The sequence below is a fragment of the Cetorhinus maximus genome, chromosome 12, assembly GCF_964194155.1.
Source record: "Cetorhinus maximus chromosome 12, sCetMax3.hap1.1, whole genome shotgun sequence".
In the NCBI taxonomy this organism is placed as follows: Eukaryota; Metazoa; Chordata; class Chondrichthyes; order Lamniformes; family Cetorhinidae; genus Cetorhinus; species Cetorhinus maximus.
Genome location: NC_135890.1, coordinates 66,379,003 through 66,404,667, shown reverse-complemented (window position 1 = coordinate 66,404,667; position 25,665 = coordinate 66,379,003). Strand labels below are relative to the sequence as shown.

Sequence of the window (25,665 nt, the reverse complement as noted above, 5' to 3'; positions counted from 1 at the left end):
CTTCACAATATGGATAAAACGTGGAAAAGATAGGCATTGCTGATATTTTAATAGTAGAATCACTGGCCATTGATTGGATAATTATTTGTAGTCTACCTGGTTTGTACCAGCTATAAAATTTGAAGTTGACGCAGCAAAACATTCTAAATTGCAGTACTGCATGCGATTCATGGGGATTTGCAGCAACCCCTGTTATTACTATGGGAGATCTGGATTATATCGCTAAATTTATGGGCCATAGTGCTTTCAATCTTTAACAATTTCCTACATTGCTATTTGAAACATCTCCTGTCTCCTCTAAAATGGTCCAGGACACCAGGGGAATTTTGGCACAAATCTCAGAATTTCCTGTTGTATTTTTGCTGGACGATCAACACAAACTGCACAAATGGTCAGAATTACCCATTCTTATCATTTTCTGGGGAGACTGTCAGTCTCCCATCAAAGAGTTCCGGGTATCTGTATGTGCTGAGGGTACTGAAGTCCCGAATTCCAGCATTGGTTAACTTTTCATCACAGCTTTCCTCAGGGCAGGAGGTCCTGACACCAGGCAGGTAAAACGTGTGGGTGTAGAAACTTCACGTTGCAAGCTGTGGCCTTTTCTACATAATGTACAACTGTTTTAGCAAATCTCAGCAAAGGGGCAGAAATGTCCACATTCTGGACCCCTCTACAACTCTCCACTGCCATCCCACCCCTTCCCCCAACCCAGCTTTCATTCTGGGTTTGCATTAAAATGGGGGTCACAGTGGGAAAACCTTTGGGAAGCACTGTTCCATACGTAGTAAGGGCTAAGTGTAAAATTTTATTATAATTACACAGGGCCTTGGTGAGGCAACATCTGGAATACTGTGTACAGTTTTGATCTACTTTATATAAGGAAGGATATACTTGTACTAAATAGAGTCCAAGCAGGGTCATGAGACTGGTCCGTGGGATGAGGGAATTGTCCTATGAGGAGAGGCCGAGTAGACTAGGCCTATATTCTTTGGACTTTAAAAGAATGAGAGCTGATCGCATTGAAACAAAGAAAATACACAAGGGACTTGAAGTAAATGCCGAGAAAATGTTTCCCTTGGCTGGAGAAACTAAAACAGAGTGGCAGTTTCAGAATGAGTCAGCCATTTAGGAGAAATTTCTTCACTTAAAGATCCAAATCTTTGCAACCGAGATCTGTGGAAGCTCAGTCATTGAGTGTGTTCAAAGTAATGATCAATAGATTTTGGATACTTAAGAAAATCGAGGGATCTGGGGAAAGAGTAGGAAGTAGTTGAGGTAGATGATTAGCCATGATCTTGTGAATGGAATGGTGGAGCAGGTTTGAAGGGAGGGAAGCTTTACTCCTATTTCTGAAATTCTTATGTTCCTGTGAAGGATACCTGTAATCACCCCCAACATAATGGGGGATGTGTACCAGTGATCAACTTTAATATAAATGGGAGGACATGTACCTGCAATCACCGCACCCTGATATAATGGGTTATATCTAGCTGTAATCATCTGACGTAATGGCATACATATACTTGGGAACAGCAGTAAACCATTTAGCCTGTTCTCCCATTCAAAATGATCACTGCTGATCCATAATCTAATTCCATGTCCCTTAGTCCGTTTGATTAACAAGAATTCATTAATCTGATTTTAAATTAGCAATTGATCTAGCATCAATTGCCATTTGCAGAAGAGTTCCAAACTTCTACCATTTGTGTGTAGAAGTGTTTCCTAATTTCATTCTTAAATCTGGTTCTAATTTTTAGACTAAACTCCCAGACTCACCAACGTGGAAATAGTTTTTCTCTATCTACCCTATCCACTCCCCTAAAAATCTTAAACTTCAATCACCCTTTAACCTTCTAAATTCCAGGGAATACAACCCTAGTTTGTGTAATCGCTCCTTGTTATTTAATGGTTGCAGTCCAGGTATTCTGGTAAATCTACATTGCACTTCTTCCAAGGCTAAAATATCTGTCCCAAACTGTACTGCCCAGAACTGCTCACAGTACTCCAGGTGTGGTCTAACCATGGTTTAATAAAGCTGAAACATTACTTCTATCCCCTTATATTCTTGGCCTCCAGGTACAAATGTCAGCATTCCATTGGACTTTTGATTATCAAAATATGAACAGGTACAGAAGATAATGTGTGTATCTGGACCCCAAAGTCTCTTTGGACCTCTACAGTTTCCAGCTTTTCAGCATTTCAAAAGTCCCCTGTTCTGTCCTTTTAGGATTAAAGTGGATGACCTCACATTTTCCTACATCGAAATCCATTTGCTGCAGTTTCACCCAATCACTTGATTGATCAATATCTCATTGTAATTTTACACTTCTGTCTATACTTTACAACCTGGCCTATCTTTGTATCATCAGCATTTAGATATGTAGCTCTCTAACCCGTCATCTAAGCTGTTAATAAATACAATGACTAGTTGAGGTCCCAACACATTATTATATAACATTGCAACACTGACTTAGTTAACATAATGCTGTGGCAAGCATCATCCTCACTCCGACGGACTGCTGATGATGAAAAATGAGGTGGAAAGGTGTTGGGAGGGAATTCCAGAGCTTGGGGCTGAGACAACTGAAGGCATGACCACCAATGCTGGAGCAATTATGATTGGGAATGTACAAGAGGTCAGAATTAGAGGAGTGCAGATATCTGAGTTGTGGGGCTGGAGGAGATTACAGAGATAGGGAGGGGCAAGGTAATAGAGGGATTTGAAAACAAGGATAAGAATTTTAAAATCAAGATGTTGCTTGACCAAGACCCAGTGTGGTCAGTGATAATGGGTGATAGGGGAAGGGGATTTGGTGTGAGTTAAGACATGGGCAGCAGAGTTTTGGATGACCTCAAGCTTACTTAGAATGTGGGAAACCAGCCAGGAATGCATTGGAATAGTCGAGTCTAAAGGTAATGAAGGCATGGATGAGTGTTTCAGCAGCAGATGAGCTGAGAAAGGTGAAGTCAAGTGATGTTAAGGTGGTGTTAATAGGCGATCTTAGAAATAGCACAAACATGAAGTTGGAAGCTCATCTCAGGATCAAATATGATATGAAGGATTGCGAACAGACTGGGATTAACCCAGACTGTTGCCAGGGAGAGAGATGGGAGGTTGATAGGGAACAGAGCTTGGAGCAGGGACAGAAAACAATGGCTTGCAGTCTTCCCAATATTTAATTAGAGAAAATTTCTGCTTATCCAGTACTGGATGTCGGATAAGCAGTCTGATAGTTTAGCAACAGTGGAAGAGTTAAGAGTTGGTGGTGAGGTTGAGTTGGGTGTCATCAGCATACATGTGAAAACTAATGGCATGCCTTCGGATGATGTCACCGTGTAGCATGTAGATGAGAAACAGGATGTTGCCAAGGATAGATCCTTAAGGGACACCAGAGGTAATGGTGCAGAAACAAGAAGAGACTCCATTACAAGTAATTCTCTGACTATGATTAGATAAATAAGAATGGAATCAGGTGAGAGCAGTCCCAACCCAGCTGGATGACAGTGGAGAGGAACTGGGGGAGGATGGTGTGGTCAACCATGTTGAAGGCTGCAGATGGGTTGAAAAAGATGAGGAAGAAAAATTTACCCTTGTCACAGTCACATAGCATGTCATTTTGGTACTGGCATAGGGCAGAAACCTGATTGGACGGATTCAAACGTGTGCTGGGAAAGATGGGAATGAATTTGGGAGGCAACACCACATTCAAGGACTTTTTAGAGTAACAGAAGATTGGCGATGGGATGGTAGTTTTCAAGGACAGTGGGGTCAACGGTTGGTTTTTTGAGGAGTCACATTCTTACTGGTCACATTCTGTCAGTTGGAGTACTACTTTGTCTCCTACAGCTCAGCCACTTTCCAAAGATCAATAATTTGGCTTCAGTTCCATGGACTTTGACTCCAGCTAACAGTCTCTTATGAGGGACTTTGTCAAATATCTTCTGGAAGTCCTTAAAAATAACATCTATAGACATTCCCCTGCCCACTAGTCACATCTTCAGAAAATTCATCAGACATGGCCTACCCCTTACAAATCCATCCTAGCTCTCTGATCAGCTGAAAATTTAAGCTGTTCAGTCACCCTATCCTTAATTATAGACTTGGGAAAATATGGGGGTTAATTAAGGAAAGCCAGCACAGGTTTGTTAAGGACAAATAGTGTTTAATTAATTGCTGCAAACTTGTGAACAAAGTTACAGCTCGTGGAATAAAAGGGATGGAAGCAACATGGATATGAAATTGGCAAGAAACAGTGTAGTGGTTAATGGACATTTTTGGATCAGGAGGAAGAGTGGTGTTCCCATGGGTGGGTGTTTGGAGCCCTGCTCTTCCTGATAATATATTAATGACCTAGGCCTTGATGTACAGAGCACAATTTCAAAATTTGTAGGTGATACAAAACTTGGAAGTATTGTGAAATGTGAAGAGGATCATGTGGAACTTCAAAAGGACATAGGTTGGTGGAATGGGCAGACAAGTAACAGATGAAATTTAATGCACAGAAGTATGAAGTGTTTCATTTTGGTAGAAAGAATGCAGAGAATCAATATAAAATAACGGGTACAATTCTAAAGGGGATGCAGGAGTACCCATTATATGGGTTTATAATGTGCATAAATCATTGAAGGTGGCAGGACAGAGCAGTTGAGAGAGCAGTTAACGAAGCATACAGTATCCTAGGCTTTTTTAATGGGGGCATAGAGTACAAAAACAAGGAAGTTATGTTAAACTTGTATAAAACAGTGGTTTGGCCTCAACTGGAGTATTGTGTTCAGTTCTGGGTGCCACACTTTAGATAAGATGCAAAGACATTAGAGAGTGTGCAGAAAAGATTCGTGAGAATGGTTCCAGGGATGAAGAACTTTAATTACGTAGATGGCTTGGAGAAGTTGGGACTGTTTTCCTTGAAGAGAAGGTTGAGAGGAGATTTTATAGATGTGGTGTTCAAAATCATGAGAGGTCTGGACAGAACAAATCGGGACTAACTGTCCCATTGAGAACAAGGCAGCACAGATTAAAGGCAAAAGAAGCAATGGCAACATGAGAAAAACCTTCTTCACACTTCCGTTAGGATCGGGAATACACTGCCTGAAAGTATGACGGAGGCAGGTTCAATCGAGGCATTCAAGATGGAACTGGATTATTATCTAAAAAGAAAAAATGTGCAGGCTACAGGGAGAAGGCAAGGGGGTGGCACGAGGTTAATTGCCCCTTCAGAGAACCAGCACAGACACAACAGGGCGAATGGCCTCTTGTGCTGTAACCATTCTGTGACTAGCAAAATTTCCTGACAACAGATATTAGACTATAAAATTCCCTTGTTTCCCCCTCTCACCTTTTTGAAACAGCAGAGTGATGTGCAGTTAAAGCTACGGTTCTTGTTTGACAGAACTTTGGAAGATTATCTGGGCATCTCCAAAGGTCTCACCTACTTTGTTTAATATCTTGGAACAAATACCATCTGTTCCTGAAGATATGTCACTCTTTAATGCCATTATTTTCTTCATTACTGTTATTTTGCTTAAGTTAATTTTGATAAGTCCCTGACCTTGATTCAGTATTAGTTTCCTTAGGATGTCTGGCACGTTGGCCTGATTCACAACTGTAAATACTGATGCAAAGTAATTGTTCAGCATATCCACCATTTCCTTATTTTCATTGACAATTAATTATCAGTTTTTAATGGCCCCGCATTGCTCCTGATAACTTCCTCCTAATAAAATATTTTTGTATTGATTTTGATATCTGTTGCAAGTTTCTTTTCATGCTCCCTTTTTATTGCTCTTTATATCTGTTTTGACACCCGTTACTGTTATTTGTCTCTTTCCATTTGCCGGAATCCCTGCTATTTTTCTTTGCTCTTCTGAATGTTTTTTCTTGTAGTTTTATGTTGTCTTTATCCTTTTTAATAATCCATGGATTTTTTTTCACAATCATGCTTTTGCTCCTAAAATGCTAAAATCACCTAAAATGCTTTTTGGAATATCACCCACTGATCTATCATTTTACCCATTAACAGATTTGTCCAGTTCACTGTGGATTGTCTCTGTCTCATCCCATTGAAGTCAGTCTTACCTAAAGCAAATATCTTAGCAACTGTTTCACATTTCTCCCTTTCAAACATTTCAGTTCGATTGGGTTATGACTGCTGTTAGATAAATGTTCACACCACTAGGCTGTTAACCAAATCTGACTTATTGATCATTACTAAAGCTAATATGGCATACCACCTTGTTAGCTCTTGGACAAATAGGGCAGAATTTTCACCTCAGTGGGCGGGCATGCACCCGACCCGCGCGAGCGTGAAATGATGTGCGTTGACATCGAGCGAGCGTCCTGACGTAAGTGCGCAGTTGTGCGATAGTTCAGTTGGTGGGCGCGCGCAGGAATTGGCAGTGCGTCCGCCGACAATTAAAAGGCCTGTTAAGGCCATTAAATTATCAATTAAGTTAAAATTTTTCACCAAGCGGCTTTTGCATTTTTTTGGACACCTCAACCACGGGCGGGATGAGGTTTCCAATAGCAAATAAAAATAACATTTTTAAAATTTCACTTATAACATGTTCCTACTCATGTGACAGAGAAAGATTCTCAAGCGGCACTCGCGTGCATGCATGAAGTTCACACTCGCCCCGCTCCCCCTCCTCACTGCCACTCGCATTTCATGCTGGACAGGCCTCAATTGGTCCACCAACGGAAATTGCCTTCCAGCCTCGATCACGGGTGGCTTCCCGACCACCCCCAGCCAAGCCCGCCGGACAAGGGCTAAATTCTGCCCATAGTTGCAGAAAACTAGCCTGGACACAAGAACTTCACTAACTTTCTGACACGTGCTGGTCTGCTTATCCCGATCAATATTAAAGTTAAAATCTCCCATTAAAACTGCCCTGCCTTTGCTTGTCTAATCTCTGCATTTATACAATCTACCACTTCATAGCTGCACTAGTTTTACTCCATTTCTACTACTCAATTATAACAAAGTCGCTGCTGTCTGCTTACCTTTATATCCTCTCTTATCATTGAACTTATTTCATTCATAATCACGAAGGCTACCATTACCATCTCCCCATCGTGCCTGTACATCGTTACCACCTGGTATATTTAGTTCCCACTCTGGACCATCTTGCAGCCATGTCTCAAAAATCACCCATTGGCGTAATGGGGGAACTCATACCTGTAATCACCCCCTGACATGCACGTGTAACAATCCCCTATAGACCAATTCCATGAGACCCTGCAGACCCCAACCCCACCTCCATCTCTTATTGCAGTTGAAGCATCAGTTGCTCTGAGTGGTAGTCAGCCAATCACGCTTCAAAGATGGAGCAAGCTCCAACAATGGGAGCGATGAAGAAAAGGTGTTCTTCCCTTTAAAAGGGACTCTGGTTTAAGTAGCATCCAGTAATCCAGAATGAACACCAATCACTCCTGGAGTATGGTACGATCTCACAGCTCTCCTGAGAGCTGCCACTAAGTTCGGCTGCCCAACTGTATCCAGGCTGGTTTTAGATGGAATCATGTCTATGATCAGGGCCTGACTGCCACCTGGTCACACAGGCCATAGGACCTGGCCTGCCAGATAGGCCAGAGTTCCTCAATGCCTGCCTATTGATGGTTGTCTGCACATACCAGTCCCCTCGCCCATTAGTATTCATGTAGAAAATGGGATGTGGGGATAGTTTAAGGAATATTTTAATGCATAGTAAAGCAGGTTCCCCTGTAGAACAAATGCACACAGTCAGTCCATTCACAACAAAGTCCACAAGAGTGCATATGTTTCAGATTAAGTGCAGATATAAATCTAGTGACCATAGAGCTTCTGTGTGCTGGAGTCTGTGAGAGTGCTACAGCAGAACCTTCCGATAGCGGTTCTTCTGCACGGCCTGCAGTCGCCTCTGTCGTTCTGTCGCTCGATTCCCCACTGTCTGCTTCAGTGCAGGGAGAATCACTCTGTCCGCTGTGGGGAGCACGGTTTCAGGCCTACGGAGCGAAAGCACAAGTCTGAGAGGACAGGTTTAAAAAAAGCGCACTGCAATGCCTAGCTCAGGACTGGTCACGGGATCTGCGATCTTCCAGTGCACTCAATCTTGTTTTTGTCGGCTCATGTCCCAGGTCTAAGTACAGATGCAGCAGGTAGAATACATAGAATTCACAGCACAGAAACAGGTCATGTAAAGATCGACACTGGGGACTTCCAACTTTGACTTTGAGGATGGTATAAACAATCAAGATGTGACCTCCTGAAATAGTCCTTTGTATGAGTATAATTAGTACCTATAACTCCTCAACATTACATGTCAGGGGTTGTGTTTTATCATCTAATTGTCTTAATTTAATAAAGCATATTAACCAGATATTTCAGATTCTCTTAGTCCTCAAACCTGTATTTGAGGTAATGGATGTATGACAATATCTTGGTTAGAAAGAGTGAGCCTGAGGGGTCAGAGATCAACAGGTAAAAGGGATGTCGGAATCAGAGTGAGCCTGAGGGGAACCGATGTCAGAGATCAACAGGCAAAAGGGGTGTCGGAGTCAATGGGAATCAGAGAGCACATTGGAAGAGCAAATTTTTTTAAAAATCAAGGAGTGACATCACAGAACAACAGGTAAGTGATTGGTTATTCAAAGATCCCAGAGGTGAGGAGTTGGGAGCTGAAGGAGTTCAGGACCAGAGCAGCAGCAGAGAGAGTGCCAGGAAGCAAGATTAAAGAAAAACTAAAAATATCATCAGCACAAGGGAGGATGCTGATTGGTGAGTTTTTTTATTTACAATCTTTCATAAGTCTTTAGGTTATTTCTTTTAAATTTAGTTTGTGTTATAAACAGAGGAAGGGCAGGGCAGTTCACTTCTGTGGCGAGCACATTCTGTAATGTTTGGGAACTCCAGGACACTTGTATGCAGGAAGTGTCTTCAGTTGGAGATGCTTGATACTCTGGGTTTCGGAGTTTGAGGAGCAGCTGGCATCACTGCAGTGCATCCATAAGACTGAGAGCTACCTGCATAGCCCTTTCCTGCAGTTTAAGGGTGTGCAGGCAGCAAGGGAATAGGTGACTGCCAGGCACGGAGGATCAGACAGGTAGTGCAGGTATCCTCGAAGTACATCTCTCGCCAATCAATATTCCATTCTAAATAACGGTAAGAGTGGTAACTACCCAGGACAGTGCAGCTAGAGCAAAGTCCACAGCACCATGGCTGGTTCAGCAAGGGTAGGAGGAAGGCTGGAAAAGCAATAGTGGAAGGGGATTCTGTAATTAGGGGAGTAGGTGTTTCTACGGCTGCAGATGTAATCTAAGGATGGTTTGTTGCCTCCCTGATGCCAGGATCAAGGATATCACTGAGCAACTGCAGAGCACTCTGAGGGGGGAGGATGAACAGGCAGCAGTCATGGTGCATACCAGCACCAACAACATAGGGAGAGGGATGAGGTCCTGCAGACAGGGCTTAGGGAGCTAGGAAAGAAACACGCAAGCAGAACCTCAAAGGTAGTAATGTCCAGATTACTCCCCGTCATCTTCTATAGAAGAACAGATGAATGTGTGGTTAGAGAAATGATGCAGGAGGGAGGGCTTTAGATTCCTGGGACATTGGGACTAGTCCTGCAGGAGATGGGACCTCTACAAGCTAGATGGGTTGCAGCTAAACACAGCCAGGACCAAAGTCATTGTGGGATGATTTGCTAGTGCTATTACAGAGGGTTAAATTAATTTACCTTCTGGTTCCCAATCTCCTGCTAACATTAGAGAGGAAAAACAAGGTGCAGAAATAATTGGGAGAGACAGATAGCAACAGAGGAATGCATAAGGTCTAAATCGGGTTTACTGTGCATGTATGTGAATGTATTGAGTGTGGTAAATAAGGTTGGTGTGCTTCAGGCACAGGTCCCACATGGGAATATGATGCTGTGGCAATAATGGAGACTTAGTTTTAAGAAGAGCAGGACCGGGTGTGAAATATTCCATAGGTGGTGTTCAGGAAAGATAGGGAAAGGAGGAGGGGTGGCAGTATTGATTAAGAACATTACAATGCTAGAGAAGATGTCCCAGAGGGGGAAAGGACAGAATCTATTTGGTTAGAGTTAAGTAGTACCATTACACTACAGGGTCTATAGGCCACTAACTAGACAAATATAGAGGAACAAATTTGCAAGAAAACGAGAGATCTAAAACCAGAGAGTGTTATAATGGGGGATTTTAATTATCTTAATATAGCCTGGAATAGTAATTGTGTAAAGGACAGAATGGGGGAGGAAAGGTGATTGAATTTTACATTCAGTTTGAGTGAAGGAGGAGTGGGTCCGAGACTGTTTTTAAACTTAAATAAGGGCAATTATGAGGGCACGAAAACAGAGCTGGCTAAAGTAAATTGGCAAATTAGGTTAAGGGAAAGGTCAATAGAGATGCAGTGACAAACATTTAAGGGGTTATTTCAGAATACACAATAGGTACATTCCAATGAGTTAGAAAAAGTCCAAGGGACAGTCACACCATCTGTGGTAACTAGAAAGGTTGAAGATAGTATCAAACTTAAAGAAAAAGTATATAATTGTGCATAGACAGGGGGAAGGTCAGAAAATTGGACAGAATATAAGGAACAGCAAAGGATAATTGAAAGATTAATAAGGAGGGAAAAATTAGAGTATGAGAGAAATCTAGTCAGAAGTATAAAAAGATTATAAGAGTTTCTATAAATATTTTTAAAAGAAACAAGTTAAGAAAGTATGCGTTGATCCTATAGAAAATGAGTCCAGAGAATTGATAATGGAAAACAAGGAAATGGCAGATGAATTGAACAGGTATTTTGAATCAGTCTTCACTATAGAGGATACAAGTAACATCCCAGGAGCAGCTGTAAATCAGGAAATGGAAGGGAGGGAGGAACTCAGGAAAATTACAATCACCAGAGAAGTGGTACTGAGTAAATTTTTGGAGCTGCAGGATGACAAGTGCCTGGGTCCTGATGGACTTCATCCTAGGGTCTTAAAAGAAGTGGGTAGTGAGATAGTTGATGCATTGGTTTTAATTTTCCGAAGTCCCTAGATTTGGGAAAGGTTCCATTAGATTGGAAAATAGCAAATGGAACTCCATTATTCAAAAAGGGAGGGAGGCAGAAAGCGGGAAACTACTAGCCAGTTAGCTTAACATCTGTCATAGGGAAAACATGAAGCTATTATTAAAGAAGCTATATCAGGACACTTGGATAAATTCAATGTAATCAAGCAGAGGTTTTGGTTTTGTGAAAGGGAAATCATGTTTAACCAACTTATTGGAATTCTTTGAGGAAGTAATGTGTGCTATGGATAAAAGGGAACCAGTGGATATACTGTACTTAGATTTCCCGAAGGCATTTGATAAAGTGCCACATCAAAGGTTATTGTGGAAACTAAAAGCTCATGGTATAGGGGGTAACATATTGGCATGGATAGAAAATTGGCTGGCTAACAGGAAGCAGAGAGTAGGCATAAATGGATCTTCTCTGGTTGGCAAGATATAACAAGTGGTGTGCCACAGAGATCAGTGCTGGGACCTCAACTGTTTACAATTTATATAAATTTCTTGGATGGTTGCCAAATTTGCTGATGACACAAAGATAGGTAGGAAAGTAATTTGTGAAGAGGACTTAAGGAGGCTACAAAGAGATATAGATAGGCTAAGTGAGTGGGCAAGGATCTGGCAAATGGAATATAATGTGAGAAAATGTGAAATTGTCCCTTTTGGCAGGAAGAATAAAGGTGAGGCATATTAGCTAAATGGTGAGAGGTTGCAGAGCTCTGAGATGCAGAGGGACCTGGGTATTTTAGTGCATGAATCGCAAAAGGTTAGTATGCAGGTACAGCAAGTGATTAGGAAAGCTAATAGAATGTTATCATTCATTGCGAGGGGAATTGAATACAAAATTAGGGAGGTTATGCTTCTGTTATGCAGAGCACTAGTGTACACAGTATTAGTCACCTTGTTTAAGGAAGGATGTAAATGCATTAGCAGTTCAGAGAAGGTTTACCAGACTAATACCTGGAATGGGCGGGTTGTCTTATGAGGAAAGGTTGGACAGGCTAGGCTTGTATCCACTGGAGTTTAGAAGAGTAAGAGGTGACTTGAGTGAAACATATAAGATCTTGAGGAGTCTTGACAGGGTGGATGTGGAGAGGATGTTTCCTCTTGTGGGAGAATCTAGAACTAGGGGTCATTATTTAAAAATAAGGGGTCACTCATTTAAAACAGATGAGGCGAAATTTTTTCTCTGAGGGTGTTGAGTCTTTGGAACACTCTACCTGAAAAGGAGGTGGAAGCAGTCTTTGAATATTTTTAAGGCAGAGGTGGATAGATTCTTGGTAAGCAAGGGGGTGATAGGTTATCGGGGATAGGCGGGATGCAGGTTTGAGGTTACTATCAGATCAGCCATGATCCCTCGAGCAGGCTTGAGGGGCCAAATGGCCCACTCCTGCTCCTTGTTCATACGTGTTAAGGAGAATTTTTTAATTCAGTACATTTCCAATCCAACAAGGAAAGAGGCATTGCTGAATCTGGTTCTGGGGAATGAGGTGGGACATGGCAGTTGGGGAACATTTAGGTGACAGTGATCATAGCATTGGGTTAGGTTGGCTATGGAAAAGGACAAGGAGAAATCCAGAGTAAAAAATAATCAATTGGAAGAGGGAAAATTTCAATGGGCTGAGAATGAATCTGGTCCAGATAAAATGAACTCAAAGACTGGGAGGTGATGAACTTCCTTTAAAGAGGAGATAATTCAGGTTAAGTCAAGGTACATTCCCATGAGGGGGGTGGTAGGAAAGCCAGAGCTCCCTGGATAACAAAAGAGATCGAGAGTATTATGAAGCTGTAAAAGAGCGCATATGACAGATGTCAGGTGCATGATACAAGTGAGAAACAGGCTGAATATAAAAAGTTCTGAGTGGAATGAAAAAGAAATAAGAGCTGCAAAATGCAAGTACAAGAAGAGAAAGAGCATCATAGAGTCTTCTATAGGTATATAAATAGTAAAAGAGTAGTAAAAGGAGTAGTAGGGCCATTTAGAGGCCAAAAAGGGGCTTTACGCATGGAGGCAGGGAGCATGGCTGTAGTACTGAATGTGTGCTTTGAGTCAGGGAGCTAAGACCTCACACACTATATTTTCATAAAATTTTAGAAATTAGCCAGGAGGATATATATATTAAAAACTGGACAAAGACCTTAAAATGCCTGAAGCTGTCTGTCTGTGACCCTGAACAAAAGAAACTTTACGGCAGTATCAGGGAAATTCACCCCTTGTTATCTCTGAAAAAACCCTAACGACCCCCAATGGGCTGCAGAGATCAAACTCAAAGGAAACTATATAAAGGCTATCTACATTTCATAAGGCAAGCCTGGCCAACCGCAGCCAATTCATCTGCTAGGACAAAGGACCCCGCAACATCCCTTTAAGGCTTAATGATTAGAACATTAGCAATCTCAGGGACCCAGACAAAGGGATACATACCCTTTGTCAAAACCAAAGTGGAGAGGTGTGAGTCACGTGACATGACAGCCCTTGCTGGTGGAACCAGTAATACTGCCTTGTGGAGCTGCAAAGCTCAGACTGTCATCTTTCCATCTACCTATCAGCAGCACAGGAAAAGGATCGTGCTCAAGCTGAATGCCTGTCCCCATCTACATTGTTCCTACTGGAATTTCTGTACTATTGCCTATTAGACTGATTCACCTCTGCATGCCTATCTCATCGTGGAAGTCAACTCTACTTGAAAAGTGAATTATCCAGTATCAGTTTTCAACCTGTCGACCTCTGTGAAGGAATACCTCATTGGACTCGGGCTCTGGACAATGGACACATGTGAAACAGTAATTCTTTTCTCTGTGGTCTTTGCCCTGTAAATCTTTTTTTCTCTATCCTTCCTTTACTATATGAGTGCACAAGGGGCTATGTAGCGACCCCACCCCCCTACGTTTGGAGTGTGTGTGAATAAACTAACCCTCTGAATTCATCCTATCTCAAGTTTGCTGTGTGGTTATTTATAGAAAATTGGATCGCACCAAAACCGAAGGGTTGGGAAACATGCCACCTCTTATAAAGGAGGAATCAAATCAAAACACCTTTCTGTTTAGATGGGTAGTGAGAGGAGAAATCGGGGCTGTTTAAATTAACCCCCTCCTGTACGTAACATTTGCATTTGTCTTTACCAAGGAAGATGATACTGCCAAAATTGTAGTGAAAGAGGAGGTAATTGGGAGTCTGGATGGGCTAAAAGTTGATAAAGAGGAGGTGTTAGAAAGGTTGCCTGTACTTAAAGCTGATAAGTTACCAGGATCAGAGGCGATGAATACAGTGGCTATTCCCCTGCAAAACAGATATACCGTTTTGGATACTGTTGAGGGGAATGGCCTCTCAGCGGAAAGCAGCGACAGCCAAATTCCTTGCACCATAGTTGGCTCTGCTGCACAGGGGAGGAGTAAAAAGTGTGGGAATGCAATAGTTACAGAGGATTCAATTGTAAGGGGAATAGATAGGTGTTTCTGTGGCCACAAATGAGACTCCAGGATGGTATGTTGCCTCCCTGGCGCTAGAGTCAAGGATGTCTCAGAGCGGCCATTCTGAAGGGGGAGGGTAAACAGCCAGTGGTTCATGGTACACATTGGTACAAATGACATAGGTAAAAAAAAGGATGTCCTAAAAGCAGAATATAGGGAGTTAGGAAGTAAGTTGAAAAGTATGACCTCAAAAGATCTCAGGATTACTACCAATGCCACGTGCTAGTCAAAGTAGAAATAGCAGGATATATTCGATGAATACGTGGCAGAAGAGATGGTGTGAGGGGGAGGGTTTCAGATTCCTGGGACATTGGGACTGATTCTGGGGGAGTTGGGACCAGTACAAACTGGATGGGTTATACCTGGGCAGGACTGGGACTGATGTCTGAGGGGGAATATTTGCCAGAGTGCTTGAGGAGGGTTTAAACTAAAATGGCAGGGGGATGGGAAACTATGCAAGGAGTCAGAGGAAGGGGAATCAAGGGCAAGAACAAAAGACAGAAAGGGGAATAAGAAAAGTGATAGGCAGAGAAATCAAGGGCAAGAATCAAACAGGGCCTCAGTGAAAAATAGCAGGAACGGGACAAGTAATGTTAAAAAGACAAGCTTTAAGGCTTTGTGCCTTAACGCGAGGAGCATTCGCAATAAAGTGGATGAATTAACTGTGAAAATAGGTGTAAACAGGTATGATATAGTCGGAATTACGGAGACATGGCTGCAGGGTGACCAGGGATGGGAACTGAACATCCAGGGGTATTCAGTATTTACGAAGGACAGACAAAAAGGAAAAGGCGGTGGAGTTGCATTGCTGGTTAAAGGGGAAATTAACGCAATAGTGAGGAACGATATTAGTTCTGATGATGTGGAATCTGGGTAGAACTGAGAAACACTAAGAGGCAAAAAATGTTAGTGGGGGTTGTACATAGACCCCCAAACTGTAGTGGTGATGTTGGGAATGGCATTAAACAGGAAATTAAAGACGCATGCAATAAAGGAACATCTGTAATTATGGGTGACTTTAATCTGCATATAGATTGGGCAAATCAAATTACTAACAATACCGTAGAGGAGGAATTCCTGGACTGTATACGGGATGGTTTTCTGGACCAACACGTTGAGGGACCAGCTAGAGAACAGGCCATTCTAGACTGGGTATTGTGTAATGAGAAAGGAATAATTGGCAACCTAATTGTGCAAGGCCCCTTGGGTATGAGCAACCATAATATAATAGAATTCTTCATCAAGATGGAGAGTGACATTGTTGATTCTGAGACTAGGATCCTGAATCTTAATAAAGGAAACTACGATGGTATGAGGCACGAGTTGGCTATGATGGATTGGGAAACGTTACTTAAAGGAATGACAGTGGATAGGCAATGGCAAATATTCAAAGAGTGCATGGGTGAACTGCAACAATTGTTTATTCCTGTCTGGCGCAAAAGTAAAATAGGAAAGGTGGCCAAACCATGGCTTACAAGGGAAATTAGAGATAGTGTTAGATCCAAGGAAGAGGCATACAAATTGGCCAGAAAAAACAACAGACCTGAGGATTGGGAGCAGTTTAGAATTCAACAAAGGAGGACCAAGGGATTGATTAAGAAGGGGAAAATAGAGTACGAGAATAAGCATGCGGGGAACATAAAAACTGACTGCAAAAGTTTCTATAGGTATGTGAAGAGAAAAAGATTGATGAAGACAAATGTAGGTCCCTTACAGTCAGAAACAGGGGAATTTATAATGGGGAACAAAGAAATGGCTGACCAACTAAATACATACTTTGGTTCTGTCTTCATGAAGGAGGACACAAATAACATACCAGAAATGTTGGGGAACACAGGGTTTATTGAGAGGGAGGAACTGAAAGAAATCAATATTAGTAAGGAAATGGTGTTGGGGAAATTGATGGGATTGAAGGCTGATAAATCCCCAGGGCCTGATAATCTACATCCCAGAGTACTTAAGGAAGTGGCCCTAGAAATAGTGGATGCATTGGTGGTCATCTTTCAAGATTCTATAGACTCTGGAACAGTTCCTACAGATTGGAGGGTAGCTAATGTAACCCCACTACTTAAGATGGAGAGAAAACAGGGAATTATAGACCAGTCAGCCTGACATCAGTAGTGGGGAAAGTTCTAGAGTCCATTATAAAAGATTTAATAGCTAAGCACTTGGAAAACAGTGCCAGAATCGGACAGAGTCAGCATGGATTTACGAAAGGGAAATCATGCTTGACAAATCTACTGGAATTTTTCAAGGATGTAACTAGTAGAGTTGATGAGGGGGAGCCAGTGGTTCATTTGGACTTTCAGAAGGCTTTCAACAAAGTCCCAAATAAGAGATTAGCATGTAACATTAAAGCGGTGGGATTGGGGGTAGTGTATTGAGATGGATAGAAAACTGGTTGGCAGACAGGAAACAAAGAGTAGGAATAAACGGGCCTTTTTCCGAATGGCAGGCAGTGACTAGTGGGGTTCCGCAGGGATCGGTGCTGGGATCCCAGCTATTCACAATATATATTAATGATTTAGATGAGGAAGCTAAATGTAATATCTCCAAATTTGCAAATGACACAAAGCTGGGTGGGAGGATGAGCTCTGAGGAGGATGCAGAGATGCTTCAGGGTGATTTGGACAAGCTGAATGAGTGGGCAAATGCATGGCAGATGCAGTATAATACGGATAAATGTAAGGTTATTCACTTTGGTAGCAAAAACAGGAAGGCAGATTATCTGAATGACTATAAATTGAGAGAGGGGAATGTGCAACGAGACCTGGGTGTCCTCGTACACCAGTCGCTGAAGGTAAGCAGACAGTAAAGAAGGCAAATGATATGTTGGCCTTCATAGCCAGAGGATTCGAGTGCAGGAGCAGGAATGTCTTGCTGCAATTATACAGGGCCTTGGTGAGGCCACACCTGGAATATTGTGTGCAGTTTTGGTCTCCTTATCTGAGGAAGAATGTTCTTGCTATAGAGGGAGTGCAGCGAAGGTTTACCAGACTGATTCCTGTTATGGTGGGATTGACATGTGAGGAGAGATTGAGTCGGTTAGGACTATATTCGCTGGAGTTCAGAAGAATGAGGGGGGATCTCATAGAAACCTATAAAATTCTAACAGGACTAGACAGGGTAGATGCAGGAAGGATGTTCCCGATGGTGGGGGAGTCCAGAACCGGGGGTCACAGTCTGAGGATAAGGGGGAGACCATTTAGGACCGAGATGAGGAGAAATTTCTTCACCCAGAGTGGTGAGCCTGTGGAATTTGTTACCACAGAAAGTAGTTGAGGCCAAAACATTGTATGTTTTCAAGGAGGAGTTAGATGCAGCTCTTGGGGCGAAAGGGATCAAAGGATATGGGGAGAAAGCGGGAGCAGGCTATTGAGTTGGATGATCAGCCATGATCATAATGAATGGCGGAGCAGGCTCAAAGGGCTGAATGGCCTACTCCTGCTCCTATTTTCCATGTTAATCCAAGGATACTAAGGGAAATAAGGGTGGAAATTGCGGAGGCACTGGCCACAATTTTTCAGGTTTCCTTAGACTCAGTGATGATGCCAGAAAACTGGAGAATTGTGAATGTTACACTCTTATTCAAAGGGGGGTTAAAGATAAGCCCAGCAGCTACAGGCCAGTCAGTGGTGGGAAAACTTTTAGAAACGATAATCTGAAACAAAATTAACTGTCATTTGGACAAATATGGATTAATTTGGAAATCCAGCAAGGATTTAACGGCAAATCATGTCTCACTTGTTTGATTGAATTTTTCAATGAGGTGGCAGAGAGGATTGATGAGGGTAACGCTGTTGATGTGGTGTACATGGATTTCTAAAAGATGTTTGAAGACATTCTATATAACAGGCATGTCAGCAAAGCCCATGGAATAAAAGGGACAGTGGCAGCATGAATACGAAGTTGACTGAGTGACAGGAAACAGGGCAGTGGTGAATGGTTATTTCTCGGACTGAAGGAAGGTATACAATGGGGATCCCCAGGAGTCGATATTGGAACCACTGTTTTCCTTGATCTATATTGATAACCTAGACTTGGGTGTACAGGGCGCACTTTCAAAATTTGCAGATAATATAAAACTTGGAAATACTGTGAACTGTGAGGAGGATAGTGATAGACCTCCAGAGGACATAGACAGGCTGCTGCAATGGGGAGACACATGGCAGATGAAATCTTTTGCAGAGAAGTGTGAAATAATTTATTTTTGGTCAGTAGAATGAGGAGAGGCAAACAAACACAGGATACAAATCTAAAGTGGGTGCAGGAGCAGAGGAACCTGGGGATAAACGTGCACAAATGATGGCAGGGCAGATTGAGAAAGTGGTTAATAAGGCAAACAGGATCAAGGTTTTATAAAAAGCAGCTTAGAGTACAAAGGCAAGAAAGTCATGGTAAACCTGTATAAAACACTAGTTCAGTTAGCCTCTATTGGAGTATTGTCCAATTCTGGGCATCATACTTTAGAAAGGATGTGAAGACATCGAAGAGAGTGAAGAAAAGATATACAAGAATAGTTCCAGGATGATGGAACTTCAGTTACGTTGATAGAGGTGTTCAAAATCATGAGGGATCTGGACAGAGTAGAATAGGAAGGAACTGTTCCCATTGGCAGAAGGGTCAAGAACCAGAGGACACCAACTTACAGTGGTTGGCAAAAAAACCAGTGGCGACATGCGGATGTTTTTTTCACACAGTGAGTGGTTAGGATCAGGAATGCACTGCCTGAGAGTGTGGCAAAGGCAGATTCAATCATGGTTTACAAAAAGGAATTGGAAAATTATCTGAAAAGAAAAAAATTACAAGGCTATAGGGAAAAAGGTGAGATGAGGTGAGGGGCTCTTGGAGGGCCAGCATGGACATGGCAGGCTGAATGGCCTCTTTCTATGCTGTAATCACTCTACGATTCTATAAAGACCTTCACTGAAGGGCAATCTGGATATATGGCATTATTCTATAAAAATCTAACACGAGTGTGCACCATCTGGGATAGCTCTACACACACACCTACAGTCAACAGTCTGATTGCTGACATTAACTGATCACAGCCAAGATATTGCAGCCTTAGTGCTCAGGAAGATACACAGACCAGCTCTTGTTCCTGCTACTGGTCAGTGAAGACCGCCCCTCCCTGGACAGTCCACTTGAGTGGACATTGGCTGTAAACATGATTGGGTTCAATGGTGCTTCCCGCTGTGGTTGGATAGCCATTTGAGGCAGGGGTGAGATAAGAAAGTGCTTTGGTGCCTTTGGAAATTGTACCCCAGCATTCTTCCTCTGGAGAGGCCAGGAGACATTTAACAGAACACACCAATCAGGTCCTTCTGCCCTGGGTCTGATATTTCACATCATCCCACACTTGGGGTTCCTAAATGATTCCCAATAATATTCAGCAATTTCATTTGCAGTCACATTTTAACTGCAAAAGGAAATGGACCCGAACTACCTGTCCCTCCCTACCACTGACCCCCCCCACTCCTGACATCACCATCCCATCACATCCTCACAAAGAGCTGGCATTGGCAGGAGCTAATTGAAGAGTGACAGAAAAACCAAAGCCTTCAGCCCCTTGCTCAGGAGCCAATGCTATCAGCTTACATGTGTATTCAGTACAATTAGCCTCTTTATATGGGCAAATATAGTTACTGGAGTTAGTAATGTTTATTCTATGAGATCTCGTCTGTGATGGCAACACCAGCTCCTTCATTCAGGGTCAATGAGTACCCCAGTACTCCAAATGCCTGTTAAGGGATTTTACCAACACATGGACAGTGGAGTTTTTTTTAAACTATTCCCACATATCACTTCAGCTGCTGCTGCTTCCTTGGCTACTCAGCCCATGGCAGGAACATGGGAAACAGTCCATGGCCAATCACAGTGCAACTGTCAGATTGAAATTGTGTTGAGGAAGTGCGAATGACGCTGCAGCACCAAGGCAGCAAAGTCAAGACATGAGGGGAGCTCCAAAAATAATTGTGTGCGCTGAAATTTTAATGGGAGGAGCTCAATGGGCACCAAACACTAGAGAGGCAGCGGGGTGGGAGCTCTGTAAGGGCTGCGAGGGAGCAGGATCACTGTACATGGGAGGACTGCGGGTGGGAAGGAGGGCCTCACATTCCAATATACAAAAGCAGACACCATATGATAGCTCCTCCAGCCTCTTCATTCCCCAGAATATCAAACTCCTTTGTTGCTCATGCTTTCTGGATCAGAAATACAGCCTCCCGTATACTTAGAATCAGGCTGTACTCAAGGCATACATCCTCTGTTCCAGGCTATGCACCATCACTGAAAGCGTTTCAGCCTAGCCCTTCAATTCCCTTGGTTGTATTAATCTGCCCTGTCTGAGTTAGCTCCGACTGTGATCAGTGAAATGGGAAATCTGCCTCTTTCTCAAGTGATATTTTAGAGCTTTCGTTGTTTGTCAGTGCACAAGCGAAGGATGCAGGTTAACACTACGATGCTCAGTAAACTTACAGTTTTTTAGGTCGTTCTTTCAAGGGCACTTTAGGCAGTTGCACCACATCCCGTTCTCTGGGAGGGAAAACAAACACAAAGTTAAACCTTGAGACGACCCCTTGCCTTGGACTGTTTCATATACCTTATTATTTCATAGTATTCCACCCTGAGCAGCTCTTATTGAGGACAAATAATCCTAATTATTTTCTTTTTGCATAACACATCACAAGAGCTTGGCTCTGACCATTGTGTGGCCTCCCACCAAACATACATATGACCTAGGCCATGACCCCACCACCAAACATCAAGCCATTGTTTCCAGGACTGTCACTGACCTCATCTCCTCTGGAGATCTTCCTCCACAGCTTTCAACTTCATAGTCTCCCAACCCCGCACAGCACACTTCTACCTCCTTCCCAAAATCCACAAACAGGAACAGGACTGTCCCGGAAGACTCATTGTGTCAGCCAGTTCCTGCCCCACGGAACTCACCCAGTCTCTTCCCATCTATATCTGCAATTCCTCTGATGCCTTACATCATATCAACAATTTCCAGTTCCCTGGCCCTAACCACCTCCTCTTCACCATGGACATCCAATCCCTAAACCTCAGTCCCCCACCAGGATGGTCTGAGGGCTCTTCGCTTCTTCCTTGAACAGAGGCCCGAACAATCTCCATCTAGTACCACTCTCCTCCATATGGCGGAACCTGTTCTCTCACTGAACAATTTCTCCTTAAACCTGTCTCACTTCCTCCAAATAAAAGGTATGTGCACCCACATGGGCCCCAGTTATGCCTGTCTCTTAATGGGGTATGTGGAACATTCTTTGTTCCAGTCTTACTCAGGCAATCTCCCACCACTCTTTTTTTGGTACATCGATGACTATATCAGTGTTGCTTCATGCTCTTGTGGAAAAAGTTATCAATTTTGCTTCCAATTTCCACCCCTCTATCACCTTCACATGGTCCACTCTGACACTTCTCTTCCTTGACCTCTCTGTCTCAATTTCTGGTGATAGACTGTCCACTACATTCACTACAAGTCCACCGATTCCCACCGCTACATTGACCACAGCTCCTCACACCCTACTTCCTGTAAGGACTCCATCCCATTCTCTCAGTTCCTCCGCCTCTGTCGCATCTGTTCCGATGATGCCACTTTCCAAAATGGTACCTCTGACATGTCTTCCTTCAAAGAGGTTTTCCTCCCACTGTAGGACAGGGCCCTCAACTGTGTTTGACCCATCTCCCGCACCTCTGCCCTCACCCCTTCCCTTCACTCCCAGAACCATGATAGGGTTCCCCTTGTCCTCATTTTTCACCTCACTGGACTCTGCATTCAAACGATCCTCCTCTGCCATTTCCACCAACTCCGGCATGATGCCACCACCAAACACATCTTCCTTTCACCCCCCTTGTCAGCATTCTCTAGGGACTGTTCCTTCTGTGACACCCTGGTCCACTCCATATCACCCCCCAATACCTGATTTCCTCCCTACAGCACCTTCCCATGCAATCGCAGAATGTGCAACACCTGCCCCTTTACCTCCTCCCCCCTCACCATCCAAGGCCCCAAACACTCCTTTCAGGTGAAGTAGCGCTTCACCTCCTTCAATTTGGTCTACTGCATTCGCTGCTCCCAATGCGATTTCCTCTATATTGGGAAGACCAAACATAGACTGGGTGACTGTTTTGCGGAACGCCTTTGCTCAGTCCACAAGCATGACCTAGGCCTCCCTGTAGTTTGCCATTTCAACACACCACCCTGCTCTCATGTCCACATGTCTGTCCTTGGCCTGCTGCAACGTTCCAGTGAAGCTCAACGCAAACTGGAGGAACAGCACCTCATCTTCCGATCAGGCACTTTGCAGCCTTCCGGACTTAACATTGAGTTCAACAACTTCAGACCATGAAGTCTCTCCTCTATCTTCACTCCTTTTTTAATCCCTTTTTTAAAAAATGTATTGTTATTTATTTATTTTCATTTTCATCCATTCATTGTTTTATCCTTTTTATCCCCCCTTTTCACCCCCTTTTTAAATCCTTTTCCCCCAACCAATGCCACCTCCCCCAACCCCCAAAAGGGCTATCTGTCTCTTGTTCTATGTTGTTCTTTCACAGAGCGCTGACCCTTGCTCTGCTATTAACACATTCTGCTTTCTTACCTTTATGCTGCTAGCAGCATCATCCTTGGTCTTCACCACTACAATTAACATTCCCTTCGTCTTGTGTCCGTGACATCTTTGTCAATCTCTCCTTAGCCCCCACCTATCGCTGACCTTCTATCCTGCTTCACCTGCTCCACCCCTCTTAAACAGTATAAATTCCATCACATTTCTACTTCTTTTTAGCTCTGAAGAAGTCGTGTGGACTCAAAACATTAACTCTGTTTCTCTCTCCCCAGATGCTGTCAGACCTGCTGAGCTTTTCCAGCATTTTCCGTTTTTAATACATATGGATTCCCTGGCTGCAGGGAATCAAAATGCATTCTAGAGACTTTTACAGAACTCTCGCTGAAACTAAGAGTAACCTGATAATATAAGCTATTTCAGGATTGGTTAAAGTCTGTATCCAATCAAAAATTGGCAGTGATTTGACGCGCCACAGTATCTCTCTGATTCAGAAAGTGTAAAAATTAGGCAACGTTCTAACCTATAGAAAATAACATTTAAGGATTGAAAAATTACATGTGCAGTATAACAGCCATGAATCGCTTCTCATTTGCTCTATTTGATCCCTAGGGAGTCTCCCTCTATTCCTACTTCAGTTACAAAACAGTATTGTACTTCCCACAAGACTGTAATAAACATTCCCTCCACTCACTGGCTCAGATCAGCGAGGTAAGCCTTGGCGAGGAGGTAGGCATCCGGGGTCCATTTGTTGGAGTACAGCAGATCTTTCAAACTTGTCTTCAAACGTAGGAGCTAAGAGAGACCATTGAATGTGGATGATTATATAAACAGTGGGGTGATCAATGCAGGAAGAGAATCAGAGGCTAGCGCATGCTTTTTCATTCCCTGTCCCTGGGTGCCTGCTGTCATCTTGTCTTCCAGTGTAGGTCATTTGTAAAGCATCCAGAAGAGGCTTTAAGTTTGGATGATGCTAATGTAACTAGTTCAGTGAGACTACACTGTTGCTACATGAACTAATATTGTAGCACAATATTATGCAACATCGTATAATTATAATATGGTTGCTTGGTAGTACAGAACTTGAATATTGCTGAAAAGAGAGACATGTTGTCAAAGTTTTTCATCTACATTCATCAGGACAAACACAAGAATGCCAAATTTCAAACAATCACAACAATTTATACTTACATAAACTGTTGAGCTCATTTGAAATTTGGCATTCTTGTGTTTGTCCTGATGAGTGCAAGATGAAAAGCTTTGACAACATGTCTCTCTTCTTAACAAATAATAAAAGCCCTGATGGCCTAGTTGGTAAAACAAGTCTTACTAGGCATCCCAGACTCAATCCCCATCTGATGAGTTAACCATAGATGTAGATACTTCAGTAAAATAGCAAAGTTTGTAATTACTATTCATTTACCTGTTTACAGTTAAATTGTCTGCTAGTTTACAGTCTGAGCCTCAGTGTAATAGTGATCAGTCTACTGAAAATGAGCAGATCATGTGGTACAACGTGATTTACTCCAGTTAGCTGCTGATACCAAGGTGGAAGGTATAGGCGCACTCTGAGTCGCAGTGAGATGGAGTCCTCTAACAAGAGTGTGCAGCGATACTGAACCCAAGGAGAATGTCAGGTTGAAAAGCTCATAAAATATGACATTCTTACCTCCTGAGACTGTAGGCTGCTGGTGTTGTGCAAGTGTCGGACGATGATTGCACATTCCTGCAATGTCGGAGCCCGAGGTGACCCAGAAGGATCAATCTGGATCAAAAGGGGAGTGAGCGATATAACAAACATCTGTGCCTCATCTAATTCTGGTTGAAGAGTCAGCACAGGTAATACCGAACTGGATTGCTGGGAGGCTTCAGTCCCACTGCTCCTATAACAGATGAATCACTGTTGGTCTGAAGCACAGTTTGCCTTGGAGAAATTTTACCTTTTCAAATTTTACCTACAGGCGTTAGGAAATTTGAACTTGCAGGGGTTGGCGAGTGTTATTAGGCCCAACATGGGCCATTCACCACTGAGCTCTGAGTTCAAATCTCGTCCAGACAAATGAGCTTATATGAAGTGATTTTAGGTTGTTCTCAATTCTTTTCTTTGTGGCCTCAGCACAAAACTGATCTTAATTTAACATTGGTTGGCAATCTCACTCAGATAGGTCTAGGGATGCCAGGCGTGGTAAATAGGGAAAGATGTTCCACATTGATGCAGTACAGAGTGCTCATCTGATGCACAGTAAAGCTCCTTCTATTCTGCCCAACAACATAACTCAGTCCCAACCTCAGAAGGATCCCTCCTATAACACAGTAGGACTTTATATTTAAAAAAACATTCCCTATGCCAGCCTCTCTGGGTAAGGATGCCAGTGTCAAATCATTCAGTGGTTTATGCTGCAGACCCATCTCTACCAAGAACACAAGTGAGTCTGGCCAAACTAATTTTACATAGGACCCTTACAGCTAGCAGGTGAAGGAGATTTTCATCCCATCAATCAGTTAGATTTGAACTCAGACCCAGAAGTGTCTAACCCACTGTGGATCCCAGCT

General features: G+C 42.9%; 1 protein-coding gene across 2 annotated transcripts in view; it reads right to left on the bottom strand.

Moving 5' to 3' along the window:
* Positions 1 to 7,489: 7,489 nt before the first annotated feature.
* The window catches only part of ccdc74 (coiled-coil domain containing 74), a 45,810-nt gene continuing 27,634 nt past the window's right edge, over positions 7,490 to 25,665 (bottom strand). For both annotated transcript variants that reach the window (XM_078553796.1, XM_078553797.1), the window contains 4 exons: positions 24,782 to 24,995; positions 23,807 to 23,907; positions 21,002 to 21,058; positions 7,490 to 7,981 (listed from right to left, as the gene is read on the bottom strand). In XM_078553796.1, coding sequence (XP_078409922.1) covers positions 7,846 to 7,981; positions 21,002 to 21,058; positions 23,807 to 23,907; positions 24,782 to 24,995 — 508 coding nt within the window. In that variant the 3' untranslated portion in view covers positions 7,490 to 7,845. The remainder of the gene's footprint in view (positions 7,982 to 21,001; positions 21,059 to 23,806; positions 23,908 to 24,781; positions 24,996 to 25,665) is intronic.